The 19961-nt window shown below is 37.8% G+C and overlaps 1 protein-coding gene across 6 annotated transcripts in view; it reads right to left on the bottom strand.

Annotated features, from left to right (window-relative positions):
* SFSWAP (splicing factor SWAP) overlaps positions 1-17142 on the bottom strand; it is a 35043-nt gene extending 17901 nt beyond the window's left edge. The window contains exons 1-13 of one of the 6 annotated variants that reach the window (XM_072350829.1): positions 14540-17142; positions 14023-14145; positions 13296-13433; positions 11053-11138; positions 8127-8352; positions 7593-7708; positions 7266-7401; positions 6570-6807; positions 6098-6229; positions 5641-5734; positions 3198-3372; positions 2156-2389; positions 547-737 (exon numbers count right to left, since the gene is read on the bottom strand). In XM_072350829.1, coding sequence (XP_072206930.1) covers positions 547-737; positions 2156-2389; positions 3198-3372; positions 5641-5734; positions 6098-6229; positions 6570-6807; positions 7266-7401; positions 7593-7708; positions 8127-8352; positions 11053-11138; positions 13296-13433; positions 14023-14032 — 1776 coding nt within the window. In that variant the 5' untranslated portion in view covers positions 14033-14145; positions 14540-17142. Of the gene's footprint in view, positions 1-546; positions 738-2155; positions 2390-3197; positions 3373-5640; positions 5735-6097; positions 6230-6569; positions 6808-7265; positions 7402-7592; positions 7709-8126; positions 8353-11052; positions 11139-13295; positions 13434-13975 lie in introns of all 6 variants that reach the window. The other 5 variants (XM_072350827.1, XM_072350830.1, XM_072350826.1 and 2 more) reach the window with 5 other exon arrangements.
* Positions 17143-19961: the final 2819 nt, after the last annotated feature.

Genomic DNA, 19961 nt, shown 5'->3' with positions numbered 1-19961 from the left:
CATATTTATTTTCTCAAGCTAGAAGCCTTAAACTGTATGGATCAATTCTGTACCTTCTTATCCCAGTTTTATATCAGATAAATTAAAAAAAACAAATCAACCAACAATCAACAAACCCACCACAATAAGTGAAAAGTGAGCTCAGTTGCTTGATAACTATTTTAAAATCTTCAAGATGTCAACTCGCAACAAAATACACGTTAAATAAGCAAATATTAAAATAAATACCTAAACAAATTTGAAAGGGAAACATTCAAATTCATGGGCCACTACTGCAGACGTAATTTTGCAAGCTCATTTTGCTTCTTCTAACTGGCAGACTGAACTCTGAATTTCACATCATGTTTCTCTACCAGTACTTAACTGACATGTAAGAAACATCTCAGATAACTGAAAAAGATTAACAGTGCTTAAAATACAACTTTCTCTCCTTTTGGAGAAATCTTCCATCTCTTCACTCAAACTGATAAAATACTGCCAGATTAACATCCTACCAGTAAGTCTTCTGATAGCTTTATGGTAAAGAGAAATTTATCTCCCCCTTACCTCAACACTGAAAGAATTCTCCTCAACCTTCTCGGTTTCCGCCTCTGACAGAGGATTTTTCAGGGTCTGCAAGAACAGTGCAGCTTTCCTTTTGCGTTCTGCTTGTAGCTGCTTTTCCTTTGACTCCTTGGAAGCTTGTGCAAGCTTCTCTCTTGCTGCAGCTGCCAGTCTATCCTCAAGTTTCTGTTTTGCTAAGAGAATTAAATATCAAGTTTAGTGTGATCTACACATGTGCAACTTGAAGTTTCCTTCAAAGAAACAAAACCCAACAGAGTAACCAAACAGCCCCCCCCAGCTATATACTCAAACCTTTTCTAGGACTTCCATTCAAAGCACTAGTAAGGACACATTAGCTTGAAATGATGAAATTCTAGCCTTTATAATTTATAGATAATGTCAATTCCCTAACAAAAAGCATTAACAGCAACGTAAAAATCTTTAAGGTCAAAGAAACTGACACGAAAATCTGAAAATGCTTTGCTCAGTATTTATGAAAGCTGTCTAAAACAGCAGCAGCATAAATTCGGAGGCTCTTCCTCTTCATATTTCTTAAAGTAATGCAGAGTCTTTATTTTGCTTTTCTCACAGGCCATGTCATTCCCTCACATCTTCCATCCCACCTGCATACATCATAAAAAAGCTCCAGATACCTTCAGAAACTTTTTGCTATTGTTACAAGCAACAATTACTATTACGTTATTAAAGAAAGAAAACAAGCCACTTCATTTAGTGATGCACCTAATGGAAATTTTGCCTAACCTGTTCTATCTTACACTTCCAGTTTTGTGCATACAGCATAACTTATTTGGTTAATTACAGTTTACCCACACAGAGCTTCTTCTCTTATGCTTCATGTATTATCATGGAAAATATTTCCTATTTGCTTCAGATGCATACCACTACAGCATACTCTGTGTAGAACAAAACTACTACTTAGGAGTGGAAAAAAAAGTATATTTTGAAAATGAAAAAATTAAAGTCCTGTGGCACACTCAGAGTTCTAAGAGAACATTAAGTTTTCAAGCTGGTAAACAATGACAGCATCCCTACTTCATTAAACAATCTCTACTATGCAACTGCCTGGGGGATGATTCCTTTAAAAGGCCATTTCATTCAATTCACACAGCCTACCTTTATGCCCTTACATACACAAACACAGTAACAGAAAAACCCATACAGACACTTAATGGCACTTCATTGCAACAGTAACAAAACATCAGCAAGGTGATATTAGTGCACATGGGCACGCTACATTATTGAAAAATAGCTGGAAGCATTTCACTGTTCTGTGAAGAAAATGAGAAATGGACATGTCTTTTTCTGGGCTGTGTCAATGCAAACTGGAAACTAGAAGTTTAGTGTTTCATTCTAAGGCTGTGAATAACAGATCACACATTAGGTCAAAGCAATCAGTGACAACATATTACAGTGCCAGTTTTAACTGAGCAACCAATGAAAATTCCTATTGAAAAATAAACAAAGAACGGTGGGAATAGAAAAAAATCCTGATTCCTGCTAACATGACAGAGTGATGACTGAAAATACTCAAAACGCTACGCTTTACGAAGGACTCCATCTGTCATTTTGTTTTCAGTGTAACATGAGATACCTTGTTTAGCTTCCAACTCCTCCTGTGTAAGCTGAGGTTTTTTCTCTTCAGGAGCAACACAAGGAGTGGTAACAGCTGGAGTATTGTTTGAAGCACTATTAGCACTCTCCTGGCCTTCCTTGCCCTCTTCTTCCTCCTCGTCACTGTCATCATCTAATTTGACACGGTTTTTCTCCAAAGGAAGAAGGTCATTTTCTTTGGCCTTGATTGCAAAGCTTATTGGAGCAAATGATGCTGTGAATGAATGGGTTAGATTTTACACATCATTACACTACAGTGGAAAGCAGGTTGAATTCGGCTTAACCATCCATAACATCTGTAGCCTACGCCATGAAAGAAACCAAAACAAACAAACAAAAAAAACCCCAAGCTTGTAAGCTTTGCCCTGTATTGTTCAGTCTCAAATAATAAATCCCTGTATTTCAGATACAAACCATTTTCTAGACACAACCATATTAAATCAGTTAAGTGTCTCCCACACTCAAAATTATATGTCTCTTCTCACACAGTAACGACAGTGTGTTAGCTGTCTGTCTTTCAGGAGATCCTTCCACATTGTTCCTCTGCTGCTGCAAATGCAAGAGGAACAACAGTCCACTGGAACACAAAAAGGATGTTTTTTTTTTCCTTCAGTATGACTAACATCCCACATGCTGATTAACCAAGTAAGAAGCCTAGTACACTTCCTCCACACACATGGTTTCATAAGACTATTGCTTTTATTCAGAAGGGATAACTTCTTCCTCACGCAGAGCTTGGAACTGTCAAGTTTTAAATGACAAATAAGATTCTATTTTGAACACTGATGAAAGCTTTCAACTTTGCACAAAATTGAAACAAACCAATTTAATTCTGTCAGACAGTAAATACCTCACAAAATAAGAAAACAAACACATTGATTATTTCTGTTTCTTTTTGATGCTTTTAATGAAAATACTTTCTGCATGCTGAAATTCTTTCCCACACCCTCTACCACCCCTTTTTTTATTCTGCAATATGTGCTGACAAATATTTTTATGGCCAACAAATTGTGCCAACATACCTTTTACCAATTTGCCATCACTGACAGTTTTAGGAGGAACATCCTTTTTAGTTTCTGAAGCTCCCTTAGCAATTGGCTCAGACCCATCTTCAGGTGTGTGCCCATCTGTAAGCTGAGTCTCACTTGGTGCATCAGTGGTAGTATCTGCTGGAACATCTTCTGACGAAGATACTCCCTTTTCAAAAGAAATATGCAAACTTACCAACTGAGTAGCTTAGGACAGAGTTAATACAGTGCCTGGGGAGCTGCAATTCTGCCAGCCATTTCAAAAATCACTACCAACAGCTAATTGTACCTCAATAAGCAGTCAGGACTGAAAGCCTGCTTCTTATAAATATAACACACTGCTTCACATAAACCCACAGGCTGCACAGACTAAAAATCTGCAGTAAGATGTTATTTTACAGGTAAGAAAATGTTCTTCCGTTGGTACACTTCTGCCAAACAACTGTTTCAAAAATGGTGCTTTTTGAAACCAGACCCTAAAAGCATGTACTTTCTTTCCAAAGTATATCCTTTTAGGTCTTGATCTCCAGGGTCCAGGACAAAATCCATTAAACTGACTGACAGTGACAGAATGAAAGCTCCTGACATTTTTTTTTTTGCTAATATATAATTACATGATACTTTCTTTACAAATTTAAATTACTATAGAGATGAACAGAGGTTAATGTTTGATGACTTCTAACCTTTTGCTGAAGAACATCAGACCTACTGATGGCTTTTGCGATATTAAACTGGTATAGTAGAGATCTGCTAAGATCTCCAGAAGAGTAAACAACGACTGGTTCTACTGCTATGCAACTGAAGCATTCAAGACAACATCTACACTCCTACTATAAAAATATTAAGACAGATACTGTAGAATATTAAACATATTTACACAGCAAGTTGGGTGATCACATTAAATAATTTAACATTTAAATGAGTCTCTCTCAACATACACTTTGGCTGCTTCCCAATGGCTGCTGTTAAATATATTTAATATTGAAATATAATGTATTGAAGAGTTCCCTCCATTGCTCCCTGAAGCCTTTCCCTTACCAACAGAACTAATTACTGAAAATCCCTGGAGAAGAAATGGACTTCATGTATTTACTGAAGCCAACAGTACAATTCTCTATTAACTTTAATGACCAAATGGAGAATAAACAATTGCATTAGTTGCCTATACTTATGTTATTAAAGCATAAAAATAATATTGAAATCTTTTTTCTAAAAAATTAAAGAGAATGGCATTATCTACAAAATCTTGCAGTAGGATGATCTGCACTGCTACATACAACCAAAGGGAACTTGAACCAGTTTCTGCTTGCTTACTTAGCAAGCACCTAGAAGGAAAAGGTTCCAAAAAAGGAACACCTAAAAGAAAACTTTTGTTACTACATTTTTGGTTGGGGTGCAGTTTCCCCAGAAAGTAAATATTGTCCCAATTAATTAATTATGTAACTCTTATGAATTCAACGAACTAGTTTGCAAATCAGAAATTCTAGAACAAAAACTATCATTGTAGTACAGGATGATTTTGCATGTAACTTATCAATTGAATAAGATTACATTTACTGCAGCTTATCTTTAAAAACAGCGTTTTCAAAGCATTTTTCACAGTTAAAATATGAGACAAGCGTTTCAAACATTGAATATTATCGAATTTCTTCACTTTCCAGAAAGGTATTTTGAGGAGTTTACCCACAGGCCTACCTTCTTTCAGTTTAAGTAATTAATTGTTGAGCACTCCAATATAAGCCTTGAGATGACAAATGACATAGGGCCTAAAAAGAAAATAGCTCTTTCCCATGAAAAGTTAACATCAGATAAAATATTTCTGATAATATTTGCAATTTTCTTTTCAGTAAGAGAACAAACAATCTAATGCTATTAGCTAACATGAGAATGGTTAGAAATAAGGATGCCAAGTCTGGATACTATCTTCTAATTACACGAGTAGAGTAAGCAAAGGAAGTAATAAGCTGTCATGAGATTTTGAAGGTCCAGTATTATTTCAGTCAGCCGTGCCAGTATTCTTCTTATAAAATCTCCCTCAGAAAAAATCATGCCAGAAACGTAGTTTAGCTACGACTTTACAAAGAACCATGAAGCTGTTAAAAATTTATATCTCACCTTTGTGACAAAAGAACACTAATCCTAATTCTACAAGTCTCTAGACCTCTACAAGGAATATATTAAGATTCATGGCTTGCCATTTTAGAATACAACCACAGCGAGTGGCTGATCATACTAAAAAGCAAGAACTAAATATCCTATCAACTCACATATCGCAAATTAAATGCTATACAAAATGAAAAACCAACAAAAAAAGGATTCACATTCTTTGCTGAACAAGTTCTCCATTATTCAGAGTTCAATTTTTAACAAGACTCACAGTAATACACTAGATAAGCAAGTCCTTTTCTCACTTACACTGCAGTTTTAACACACATACCTGACAGTTGTCACTGCTCTCTTTTTGAAGGAAGAACTGTTTTTTAAATTCATAGTAAGGATTATACTGGTGCCATGGTTGCAAGAACTCAAATCTGTTAAAAGAAAAATGAATTTGTGAAAATGCACACAAACACAGTAAATCCCAACAATCCACTGCTGTCTAAATCTCTCTTGCAGATGGAACCCTATTTGGTATTTGGAAGGACTGTAATGTATGTGTAAACTTCCAGTTCTTATATGCTGAAAGCATGGTTTCTACAGAAGCTTTCTGCTTGCTTGGTTGCTTTGATGATTTGAGCAATAACACTTTGCCATCACCTTTCAGTAGGTCTCTGAATTTCATTAAATAAAACAACAAAGTAATTCCCTTCTTGAGATCTGTGTGCCCTTTTAATATACTTGTAAATGAAATCCTCAACTTTTAAAATAAAGAGTGAAATAATGTCTTCTCTTACCTGAGATCATTCTTGGCACGAACACTTGTTTCAAATTTTATCCCATTCCTAGCAACATACTCAGCTAGCTTGTCAATAACAGGTTGGATATCTGGGGGTGGAGGTATAATGGCAACCACTGGAGCAATTGTGCTGAAAACATAAAAAACACACTGTTTTTATAAACAGAATATAAATACCTTTCAGTCTCCTGTTTTAACAAAAAAATGTGAAATAGAGGCTTGCTCCCCAGCCTCATTATGCAGTTAAACTAACTGCTGATTTTCCAACTAGCAAAGACTTCACAGAAGTTAAATAAAACAACCACACAATATCAAAGACCAAAGTGAAACCAGGTAGCCAAAGCTGTACTGATAACGGCAATGTGACTGAGGCACTGCCAATAACAAAGCTGTCCCTAAATATTTTGTACTGCAGCGTAGGAAAGAGACCCCTCCACCAAACAAACATATCTATAAAATTATGTTGGTACCTTGTAGAAGTCGTGGTAGGGGTCAACCCACTGCTGCTATCAGTTGTGTCAGGGGGAGGTGGGGGTGTTGTACCAGGGGGTGGAGGTACAGTTGCTACCCCTGTAGCGCTTGATACAGTCACCCCTGCAGGCAAGGCATTGTAGTAGGTTGCAACATCTATTCCTGGAGGTGGAGGTGCGAGGCAGTAGGTTCCATCAGGTAGCATATAGTAACTGTAATACATGGCTGCCACAGTTGCTATAAAGAAAACATATTTAAGAATGTTTTTTTTTAAAAGAAAGACTTCCAATAAAACAAATAACTACTGCATCAGTACAAAACCACAAGAATTTAGATTTATCAACAATGCACTAAGAAATGGTATCTAATTCATCATGTAAAAAAATGAAGAAGAAATGCATAGATTAAGAAGACAGAATCAGAATATACTGAGACACAGCTGGAAGCCAAATAGGTAGAGGTGATAAAAAAAAAAAGTGAACCAGAGGAAGTCTACAAAAAACAACCTGACATGAAATAATTCTTCCTAAGCTAACTCACACTGCAGGCAGTTGAGCTTAGTTAAAATTGGGAAAGAATTAAGCTAAGATTGGGAAAGAATAAATATCAGTTATGAATGATCAAATATGAATTTAACGTATTTTCCTCCCACTAGTCCCTGCACACCACCAGCTGACTAATCACAATGCACTTACAATCAGAGGAGTATTCTACTTGTGATGTTTGTACAGCTGCCCCATCTGTTGATTGTGGTGTTGATGAATTATTATCTGATTGTGCTTTGCGGACCAGTGCTGCAAGTGGATGATCAGGATCTACTACCTTCAAAGGCTGAAAAAAAATTTGAGAACAGAAATAGATTAAAACTGGAAGTGCATATTTAAAAAACATGGTATGATCAACCTAATTTGGTTGTTATCATTAGGTAATTATCAATAATATTGTTCAAATACTGAAATTACTGTTTCTGCAGTTCCTATATCAGAATTGGTTAATTTTTCAAAAATAATACAATGAAGTACCTTCATGAGCTCTTCAAGTCTACTGGATTTTTTAGATGCAAAGAGACTTGGATGCAGATAGTTTCCATCATCATCATCATCATCGTCATCCTCCTCCTCAGATTTGACTTTCGAGTCTGAATAAAAGCAATGTCTCAATTTAACTTGGATTTGCTACCGATTTTTATTGGGAGACGAAGAGGGTACAGGACAAGCATATATTCTTCTAAATAACAACACTTTTCATAAATCTACTTATTCACAAAAACACAGATAAATGATGACACTACAAACTTCTGTTGGACTAGTGCTATAGAAGTGTTTATAAAAGCTCCAAGATTGTAGCAGTTTTGTATGAGCAAGTTTTCCTAAACAACATTTTCTTCTAGAAAAGCTTATGCAAAAATCCTGAATTGTGACATCAATCTCAGCTACAGTGTAACAGTACTGCTACTACAAAACCCCCCAAATATAGGGCTACTTTACCAAAAAAGATCAGTGGATGTCCTATTGACTCACACCCCAAAGCCATTTATTTAACAAACAACTACTTACGTTTTTTCTCGTCCGCTTTATTTTCTGAAGGAGCAGCATATCGTCCCTCCTTCATAGCCTTCTGAATGAATTTGTAGTAGGGATTGAGGTAGTGATCAAATCGCAAGAAGTCAAACTGGGAGTTGCGTGCTTGCTTGGCTTTCAGCATAATCTCAAACTGTGCTCCCTGCTTGCAGACAAAATTTGCCGTTCGTTCTATAATCGCATGCATTTTTGCTGTTGGTGGCTGTGGGAGTAAAATAACACATATTTATATTTTCAGAAGCAGCTTGCAGAGTCTGCCAAACTCCAGAAGGAAGCAGAAAGAGCAGCAGTTCCCTGACCGCCTTCTCAGCTTTCTCTACCAACAGCGTCATCATCACTTTCAACTGGTGGAAGCATGTCAACAATGAGAAAGAAAACAAACAGACCCCACCTTCCCCAGCAGCTCTTTCATTTCCTTTTGCAAGATGCTCTGCATCTATCACACCAAACTGAACTGGGGAACAAATTCTGGTTGAATTTGATGCAGCAAGAACATTCTTTAGAGCCAGGCACGCTCCAGGGCTATACAGACACCACCATCAACACGAGAGAGGAGACAGACATGTTTGTTGACATAGCAGTGCCAACATACAGTGGATCTACCTTTAAATCTTAAGATGCTTTGGATATCCGCCGTGCAGTTATCACTAAATGTGCAAATATTGTCCCCTAGCTATAAAAACCTCTTACAACGTTGCCCTCATGAGGCTCCATCTAGAGCACTGAGCTCAGGCCTAAATGACCATTAAGGTACTTTCCTCCCCAAGCTATTTTATGACTATGTCTTTTCATGGAAAGAATATGTTGCATTGTAAAACAAACATACTGCAATTTTACGTGTTGCCATGTCCCAAAAAGTATCATTGGCTACTTTAGCAATAAAAGAAAATGAAGAAATGTAAGTAGCACCTATGCATTTCCACTCTTGCAATCCCATGCCATGTCAAGGAGTGAGAAGAACAAGAATATGCTTAAAGAATGAATAAATCGTTAGTTGTTCTTTATTTCATATTTAGATAAGTCTCTTTCTTTCTTGTACTCAACAAACTGTGCAATCCTATAATAAATGAAATGTCACACTAACGATTCATTTCAGCTTTGAATTGTTATTGGTCCAAAGGCATATATATGTCACAGACCTCAGAAGATTCTTTTTCAGAAGATCAGAAGCACAAGGGACAGTGATGCTCTATTCAGGGTTAAAGTCTGAATGAGACTAAACTGCACATATTTAGAATCTATTTTCAGCCAGTTGGAATCTATATTAGAACAACATGTTCAATCAGGAAAAATAATTAGTTGTTTCAAATTTCACTTGTCCCTCTAGCACGCTACTGAAGAGTATTTTAATTAGAGATAACGAGGCTCTCAACAAATGGACTGTTTTGTTCGTAGTCTGTTTCACAATTTAGCCATATATGAAATTTATCCTCTTCTGCAGTTCTTACGCTGAAACATAACATGCATTTCAAGGCCTAGAGATTTATGAACAAAGCAACAAATCAGCAAGGAAGCTCAAGAAAGATTGCACCGGAAATTACTACGTGGTTCTGAATTTGAAACTGACATTTTTTATAAGCTCTGAAGCACCAGTGATCTGCAAAACTTCAGAAATTTTATAAACAAAATACATTACATGGCCATCAAGTAAATGCAGACATCACAGACATACTTCACTATCCTACAACATTTAATAAAAAAACCACTAAATTAAACAGATTAGAACTATTTGTTATAACTTCTAAAAGCAAGAGTACCTGCCAGAACACAGAAAAAAACTGTGAAGAATAGTCAAATAGTGGGAAGTGCTATCATCTAGTCTTGTATTCTGTTACAATCTTCAATTAGTACGGCAATTAAAAATTTTCCCAAGTGAGTATCCCTTACCGCAAGTTAAACAACATCCCTTCACTCCTGACTGAGCCCAGAGATCTTATCTTGCCTCTCAAATATGCTCTTTTTTTGAGAAAACACAGCAATTCTTAAACTTTCTTCATAAAACCAACTGACAGTGTCCTCTTCCTGCACACTTCCATGGCATCCACAGACTTCTTAAATGCTGTGGTCAAAACCAGTCAACCCACTCAGCAGTGGGTTTGCAAGCACTGATCTGCTGAAATATACTGCAAGACTGCACAGAAAAAAATAGAAAATGATGCAAGACAGAGATGTCAAACAGCTCTTAGTCTCATATTTGAAACAAAACAAAACTGGACTTTTCAACTAATGGCTGATGAAACAGATGAACAGTCTTAAATACCCTGTCACCTTTGTCAGTTATTCTAACAAACTGCTTTAGGTCTTGACCATACAAGATTATGAAGCTGAGAAGACAAGCCAAAGGCAAGTACAGAAAGAATATTATATGACTTTCCAGTATCTCTTCTGAAACTTGAAGTCTTCGTGTTTACAACTGTACTGAAACACCAACATTACTTAAGTGAAGGATCTTGGAAGGAAAAGAACTGTTCAGCTTCCCTCAAGGAAAATATGCAAGCTGCCATTAGGCCTACAGTTTAGAATGTAGCAAATTCTGGTGCAAACATAACTTTGAAGTTATTTCAGAATCTTCAAGAAATAAACAATTACTTTCCTCTTTATATAAGCTAGTCTAAATGCAGCCTTTATGAACAGTCACTTCCTACACCCTTCAGACTGGGACTGCACATCCACCTTTCCACATGATCTGTAACACCTGAAGTGATACTTAATACACTCAGTGTAATGTAAGCACAGTCAATTTCAGCATGAATAAGAAGATTCATACTTTAAATATTAAAGAAGTAGATTTGAAATGAAGGTACAATTTGAGAATAATTTCAAGTCCATCAAAATGAAATTAATGGAGAAAAAGCACCACAAACCCAGAGAAATGTAGTATGTATTAAAAGTGCAGACATACCAGTTCCACATCAGAAGGTACATTCAGTCCTGGAGGGGCAACAAAAGGTTCTTCGTTTTCTTCCACATTTTCTGTCTGAGATGTTTCTACAACAAATGACAGAGAAAAATATTACAACACAGAACATGAGAATATATTCAAACATTAACAAAAAATTACAAAAAATGAAGTTTAGATAAAAGGATGTGCAGCCCAGAAATTTCTCAGATGAAACTATTAGCAGTAACACTGAAGACATTTAGATACGATTCCTCTGCCTTCTGAGGAAAAATGAACTTTAGTTATATTCTAGCAATTTAGAGAGTGCAAACAAAAACATTAATGGAGGGGAAATTAACTTGGACATTGAGGCCTATGCCTGCATTTTTAAGGCAACATTGTATCATTCTGATGTTACAATGTTATTACTGATGGGCTTCAAGAAGTTATAAATAGCTAAATGCAAACTAGCACTTAACTTGCAGGGATGAAAAGTGTAAATAAAGCAATGACATTTGTACAATAATACATGCATTAAAGTTCAAGTCAATATTTTGTGTCCTTTCGAAAATGCATGTGCAGACTAAATGCTCTGACACACTGTAAACTACTAGTAACCTCATACCGGTCAGGAAGACTATGGACACAGGCATCAGACATCCTAGTTGCACATCAGGAGTCATAGTTACTACTTGTGTGCAAACTGTTAGCCATGAACGAAAGACGGTAACCTTTTATACTGCTATATGCAATTTATTTACTTATTTAAAATATATTCAACCATTTCAAGCCCACAAAGGCTCACAGAAATTAGGACATTAAGGAAAGTAAGCAGCAGCAAAGAACAGCTCTGTTTCATTTGGCAGCAGCTCCAGCTGCAGTAGAGTAAAATTCAGTATTGGAAGTACAGTTAATACACATTACTGTTACAAGCATCTTCCAATACTGAATTTTACTCTATTGCAATTTATAAAAATCAATTTAAGGATTTATAGTCCTATATTATTGGAAATGGCTACCATACAGCTATCTATTAAAAAGCTGTACAGTTTCAACTACAGCAAAACATATTACTGATGTTTCTATCTTTTTCTCCAACTACTCTCAAATACTACCAGGACGTGCCCCTTTGTCATCCATCATTACTATAAGTTTTCACTTCATAGTCTGATAAGAAAATTAACAACCAAGATAATGATCCCATGAGCTACTATGAGGATTTCTGCGTCTTGTCAGCAGCAACAGAACTCTCACATTACAATGAAAGATTTTGTAACAGTTTAGTATGGAGCTTCCATGCAGTATCAAATATTGATTAAATAAATATTAACTTGAAAATTGGAATAATTCTCTCTTTTTTCAGTGACTCATTAATGTTCAATCTGTACCTTACTACTGAAAGAATGATTCCATTAAAACTGAAATACATTATTCTAGGTATCTCACCTTTCCAGGAAATAAAAACATGTACAGCAACCCACATAAAACTAGAACTCGTGAATCTTTTACTATAACACTATGGTATGTTATCACAGCTTTGCAAATGCTTCTTCCAATGAAGACATGCTATAAGGTCCAAAAGATTCCATTTTTAGCAACCAACAGAGAGGGGAACATTCACTTTTCTAATATCTGAGCAGCAGAGAACAACGTAGCAGCCAAACTAAAAACATACTCTTAACCATCCCCAATTTTTCTGCAGGTGCAAGCTGTACACACATTTACACAACACGCAACACACCCATTTTACAAGAAACACTGAAAAACTGTATGCAAAGAAGACAAATTATTTGGTTATGCAATCTATCTGACATAAGGGAATAAAACAAATGATTAGACTGAAAAAGACAACACAAATCCAGCATCAGCACTGAAGAGCACAGGAGAACCCCTTGGTGGAATGCAAGCACCAGCGATACTGCCCTGACACAGTCAGACTTCCCCACACAACAGCAAGATCAACCAAACAATCTTTAATAGCTAAAACAATCCTGCATTATATTCCATACCTTGGTAAAACAAACACATCTCACATCTCAGTAAGAGTATATATATAATATATATATTATATAGCAATATATAATAAAGATAAACAAGCCCACTCACTAATTAAACAATTCTAACTTCACTAAGAGTTCATTAACACTGAAAGGTTCCTTAAGATTTCATGTTAAAAACTCAACTGACTTCAATTAAGATTAGCATGGGAGACAGAAGAGCTAAGCTCTTTCCCTTAACTAAGGCTCACTGCTTTTGTCCTTTACCTCTTTGTTTTGCAGGCTGATGCTCCTCCTCCTCAGTGGGTTCTGAAGGGTCATAATAATCACTGCCATAACGGAATCCCACTGCATTATAGGTACCATCTTCTGCCAAAGCTTCGCTCAGTCTTTTATATTCCTCCTCTTGAACAAAAACACAATTATAAATTAATACAACATATTTAAGAGCTTATGTCATAAAAAAATAAAATAAAAGGTAATGATTCTTACTTAGATTTTCAGATGAGACGTTTTCACCTAATTAATTTAACTTTCATTAAAAATTAAATAGAAAAAGGCAGCATGTACATATGCTGACTACTAATATCTCCCTGAAGAGATAAAGGCTGATGGTTAAGACATTCTAACACAATTATGCAGACAAGAACAATGGCTTTCAGTTATATGGCACTGAAAAAGAAGCAGGATGTGTTTATTTTATTCTTTTTTGGGGGAGGGGTTGAAATTCCAGTGCCCTCAGAATCAGGGCAATTTCTGTGTGGATCTATATTTAAACTATCCTGTGGTCCTCTCACATACGCAAAGACTCCCGTTTTTCGAATCCACTGGGTACTGTCAAGATAACATCAGAAAAAAAGAGAGTATAAAATAAGTAGGAGTTAATTTAATTTCATAATTATTTTATTTAAACATGTGCTAACTCAGGAAGTTTCCTTGAGTAATACCTTGCCTCGCCTCCTCCTCAAGCAAGTCCGTATGCAAGGCTAAATACCTCTCTTCATCACAGAGGGCCTCTATTCTAGCTTCCTCTTCAGACAATTGATAATCTCTGTTCCACGTAGAATATTCAGCATCATATTCAGAAAGGTCATGCAGGTGACCGCGCCCATCATACCTGCAGGACGAAAAAGCTGGTCAATGCAAAAAACTTAGGGCTTGAGTTCATGTGACTACTTAAATACTTACCCATTAAAAATGAAAACAAAAAACAACAAAAAAAAGCACTTACATGTTAAAGCATACTCCCTTTTAGAATTTACATTTAATTTTGCTTATCATTTGTCACCAACTATTGAAAATTTGTTTAATAGTCTAAATTCCTTTCAAAGAAACTAAAAAAAATTATTACAATTAAAGGCAAAGGTATCCTTTAATAGTTTAAGTGGGATCCATTTCCTTAACAGCTCTTACCGTACGTGGTTCAACCAACCAATCAACGTCACTTGCAAAATATCGTTTTCTGGAAAGTCAAATAGCTTACATTCACACAAACCCGAATACATAAATACCTATCCGTAAGAACCAAACGGTCGAAATTTCCTCGCTTCTTTCTGCTAGTCCCGAACTCTCAGGAGATATCTTCACCATAGAAACTTGCGTCCATTGGAGGTAAAATCATGGCTAGGCTCGGCCCCTAGCCATTTGGCTGAGGAAATAAGTTCTGGGTTATGTGATAGAGAGACACACATACATAGGAACAGTAACATATACATGCAATTTAAGGAGGTTCACCGTAAAAACGGCAAAGATCAATGATGTACACTTCCTTTCTACTACGCAGAAATAATTTTATTTGCAGGAAAAGCATTGCATTGGGATTATGTGGGCGCATCATAAAAGAAACTGATTGAAAAGTGTCAGTAAAGTCCACTCCGCTGAGGTGTCTTCCCACACACAACTCTTGATTTGTGCCAACTTGCTAGACCAAAAACAAAGAAAGTAAATATTCTAATAGCAAAACGTTAATGAAACATGTAGGTCTGGTAAATCAAGCTCTGTTAGAGAACCTTCAACCCATGTCTTCCAACAGCAACGTGCTTTTCTCAAAATGGTGAAAGTGAAGACTTCCTGCTGCTGGAGATAAAAAGAACCTAAGCTTCTAAAGGAGTCTACAGGATTAGTAAATGCAAGCTTCCTTAACTTACGCATGTAGGTTATTTGAATTTTTGGGGTATTTTATGTATGTACGTACATGCACATACTTATTTTTGCTCCCAACAATTTCTGTAACTACCACAAACTGGGTTACTGTTGTATATAACAGCAAAACAGCCTCTACTAACTAACAAAATCCATCATAGAAGTGAGCTGCCATCAGAAATGTGTATTACAACACTTCTCATGTAGATAAGAAGTGCAACATAGTATCAATATAAAGGTGTTTTTTTACATATTCATATTTACTCAAATGTAACAAATTAACTTCAACCATAAGTATCCAACATTGTGTAAGGTTTTCTTTTTTCTCCACTCTTGTGGATTTTTTTTTCCAAGACAATTAGAGGTGTGTTAAATTGAAATAAGAAAAATCATGCCCAGCATTAAATTAATGATGAAATTGAGGGAACAAATATGTATAGTATGTCATGTGATCCTTTTCAAGTCAAAATCCTGCCATCTTTCCCAGTGAGGTGTTCAGGGTCAGCCATAACTCTTCTAAAATTGTACTAAACTGTACTTTCACAGAGCTCCACTCGTGCATACCCAACTTGACTTCTAATTTTCTTCCTACAGATAAATATTCAGAAAACTCATTCTGAATAAACTGTTTCTAAATCCCACTCTGCACTGCTGAAACTCCTAAGAGACCAGAATAAAACTCAAAGCACCAAATTCTGATACACTCTCTAGCCACAGTACTCTCTGGTACCTACTCCTCAACAACCTAAAAAGCCACCTACAACATAAAATTCGAAAAGCAAGCGCCCAAAACCAGAACCATTCTGGCTGATACAGCGATTCACACATGGCACAAGGAAAATGCAATCAGATGAAGAAATTGCTCCTGGGGTACTTCATCAACAGCTTGCAGTCAAGATTACACAGCAATAAACCTCATTTTCTGTACGGTGGGTAAACATCTTTCCACTTCCCACACTGCACCCTGCTTGCTAAGAGAACGCATAATGCTCCTAATAATAAACTAATAAACTCTCTTGGTTTCCAAGTGAGAAAATATGCCTGTGGTTTGCATGGAAAACAGATCATTCCCACCTTCCACTCTGCAAACTCAGCCTGAGCAAGTGGAGGAGGAAGACCCCACACAATGGTGTCAAAAAGATGGCAATCTCCCAACACTGCCAGAGAGGGGAACCCCAAGTTCCCACTACCAGGGGACAGCAGGATTCCACACCCAGCACTGGAAGCAGCCTAGCAAGAGACGCGGCCCTCCAACGCTGCCAGTGAAGAAGATCCCCACACATCCGGCAGCAAGCCCTCCGCTCATCCCCCTCCCTCACTTGCCCACAGCACAAGGGGAGGCACAGAAAGAGGCTATAACAGGAGATCTCGCAGCACAGTCTAGGGGTTGTGTTACACCGACCTATCGATCATGATCTTGGGGTCTCCCATCCAAGGAATAAGGTGTCGCCCCTGCTCCTGGTACTGAGCCTTCTCATCATCTCGAAACAGCTTGCAGGCATAGCCGAACACCAGCAGCTCCACACGGCTATTCCCACCTCCACCTCCTCCTCCTCCACCTCCTCCGGGGGGCCCGGGAGCCGCTCCCCCGCCTGACAACAACATGAGGGGCGGCGGGCCTGCCTCTTCTGCGATCCGTCGAGAGCCCCCGACCCCTCCGTATATCGGCGGAGGGCGCGACGAGGAGGAGGAAACTCGCAGTAGCAATGACTGTCCGAGCTGCGAGTCCCCCAGGAGGCCGGGCCCGCGCTAAACTCCACAGCTCCAGGGCACCACAGTCGCCATCACCCGAAACAAAATGGCGATCCTTCCGCTTCCGCTGGCCAAAGCGGAAAGCTATCTATTTTTCGGCACTCGATAGATTCGCCTCAAATTTCTGGGACTCGAGCGAGAAATCAAACGAGCGTGCAGCGCTAACGAACTCTGTGCCGCCAACGGCCGCGGTGCGGGTAGTTCGAGGTGGCGTGAGGCAGAACCGGTCGGTTGCCTGGAGAGGGTTCTGACGTCAAGGGCGTGGCGAAAGTGCGGAGCGGGGGAGCTCCTTCGTGTGTGCGTCAGGCGAAGCGCTGAGGCGGCCTCGCGGGGCGGTGCTGAGGGAGCAGGCGCGGCCTCGCGGGCGGGAGCTGAGCAGGATGAGCGGTGCGGCCGGGCCCGAGGCTGTGTGGGATTGTTTACCTCAGCATCACGACTCTCGTCACGTCAGTAAAGCTCTGCAAGAGTTCACTGAAGGAACGATCTGACTGCGGTGTAATAAACGTTGTAATTAAGCACGTCGTGATTCCAAAAAAAAAACCACCTCGTAACAAAACGTGAGGAGTTAAAGGACAAACAATAGACTGTTCATGAGAGGGAGTAAGGAAGTAATTAAATATGGATATGTGGTGATGTTTTCATCACTTCCTTAAGTCTGGTAATGCAGATGTTTCAGCATAGAGATAATACGGCACCAGAATGGCTCTGAGCAGTTGAATTGATCGTGTAATAAACAAGCTTCAGAATACTTTACCAGGATATCAGCGTTTGAGGTGGACGTGCAAGCTGTGCACGAGGCAGATAAAGGACAAACATGGAAATCTCAGTTACAAAGAATGCAATGACAGAAAGATGGAGGGAGGATTCTAATGAGCTATAAAAGGCGAACAAACAGCAAATTTCCAGCCAGCTGAGCTGTTTGTGGAAGAATCAAGAGGCAATCAGAACACCCAGGAACAACACGGCACCAGGTGCTGATAGTTTTTCCACTGAATTATTAAGAACAGGAGGGGATATGCTAACTCCAAGACTATAAAAGCTAATGTGTGTTAATTTGGTAATGTGAAAATAATGTAGAGAAATGGGTAAGGGTGAGCGTGTGTCTGTCTTTGAAAAAGGACAAAGTGAGTCCTAAGGGCTCTAGCATCATCACACTGTTTATTCCAGCATGTGGTGTTCTAGGCTATTTGTTCTCATGTAGTTCTCAAAGAACAGGAGTACAGCACAGTGTTTATTTTCAAACTGTAAAGTACTCAAGGATACATGTAGGAACATGAGCAGGCATGTAAGAATACATGATGGTACATTTACGTTGTAGTAAAGATATCTATGACAGAGCTTTTTTTTCTGTGTGTGTAAGTAAACTATCCCATTTTTATTTTTTATTCTAATATACGTCATCGTAGTCAGAAAGGAAACTTGGTGCTAGTTGTAGGGTATGTTGTGCTTTCTTATTTAGTGCATTTGAAGACATTCAACTTCATTAAGAAACTACAACCTGAAATGATGGTAGGCTTCTGTTTTAAAGTCTTTATATAGTAGGATGCCCATGTTGTTTCATGTAGACACTCAGTTCTTGCTGAAGTGACTGGGAGGAAGAGTAGCTAGCTGTAACAAACAAAAATATGAATCTCTTTGATTTTTCTGTTTTCATTCTGTTGCAGGTAGGAAGCCCTTCTTTTTTGGGCTTATAGCTATCATTTTTTCCTCCATCATAATAGAAGTGTAGTCATCTAGTATCATGCAGTTTACCTTTAGCTAAAAGTGTAGAAAACCGTAGTATATCTCAGTTCTGATGTAGGTTTGAAAGAAAAGTGTGTTGGGCTGATTCTAAAGAAAAATACTGTTTGCCTCCCTTTTTGTCCTTCAGTGATATGAAAGAAATTTTGAGCGTACCATAAGAATGCATCCAGTGTTGTTCCAGTCAAACAGGAACAAAGAAATCGCGAGTGCTGGAGTTAAGAGACCTTACTGAAAGCTAAACAAAGACAGGGTAAGCAGTTCTGAATAGAGATGTGCTATTTTTTATAACTAAGAAGCTGTAATTTGAAGGTGGGAATTTATATAAATTCAAAGAAATGGATTAAAGTATTTGGGTTATATGGAGACAAAACTGCGTATGAGAGAGCTACCATAAAGGATTATTGTTGATCAACATGTGCATAGTGTCCTTTGTAGTAAAAATGGAAAGCTTACATATAATTAAATCTGTCTTGAGACTGAGACTCAAAGTAGGTTTGTTATTTTTGTGGAAAATGCTCTACTTAAGCTGGAGCCAAGATGAACTCACACTTCTGTTAAATGTCTTCACTCTGTCTCAGTGGTATCTTCTAATGAAAGAGCTGCTGTGTTCTATAGGGAAGTATGCACAAAACCAGTCAGCTTTACTTGAACATTAAATTTGTACATAATTAATTTTTTGAAGAAGATATTCTCTGAATTACCGTGACTTTTAAAGCAGATGTTACTGTTACTTCTGCCATTACTGCAGAATCCCCATATAAAACATACAATAATTCCAGTCCAATTTAAGTGGAATCACATTTTAAACTCAGAATTCCTGTAAAACAGGAGCTTATAGGTATGGTAATGGCTGTAGTATGTAAGTGACAACATTAATGACTGGGTGCAGAATATCAGAGTAATGGTTGAGGATTTCTGGTTCTTCCTGTTATAAGCTTTCTGTAATTCATAGTTTAGTTACTCAATTTATTTCCAGCAAGTTACTTACTACTTGTGTGAAAATTATATTTGCCTGTCTGTCTAAAAATATAAGGTTAATTAAAATGCTCTCTTCTTTGTGATGCTGTCTATTTATCTATCGAGGACCTTTCTAATGTATCCTCTGTCAGGTTCTTTCTTCTTTGTATCTATATTTCACAGCCTGCCAATTTCTATGATTAATGTATCTGGTTACTGTCTTCTGGCCATAGGACTGCTTTCTTGAGGGTGATTTTAAGAAGCAGAGATGCACAGAAATATAAACAGAAAATGTTATACTAAAGCAGGAATAAAAGGGAGGGGGAGGGAAATGGAGAG

This window comes from Excalfactoria chinensis, chromosome 16 (assembly GCF_039878825.1).
Source record: "Excalfactoria chinensis isolate bCotChi1 chromosome 16, bCotChi1.hap2, whole genome shotgun sequence".
Taxonomy (NCBI): Eukaryota; Metazoa; Chordata; class Aves; order Galliformes; family Phasianidae; genus Excalfactoria; species Excalfactoria chinensis.
This window is presented reverse-complemented; position numbering and strand designations above follow the sequence as displayed.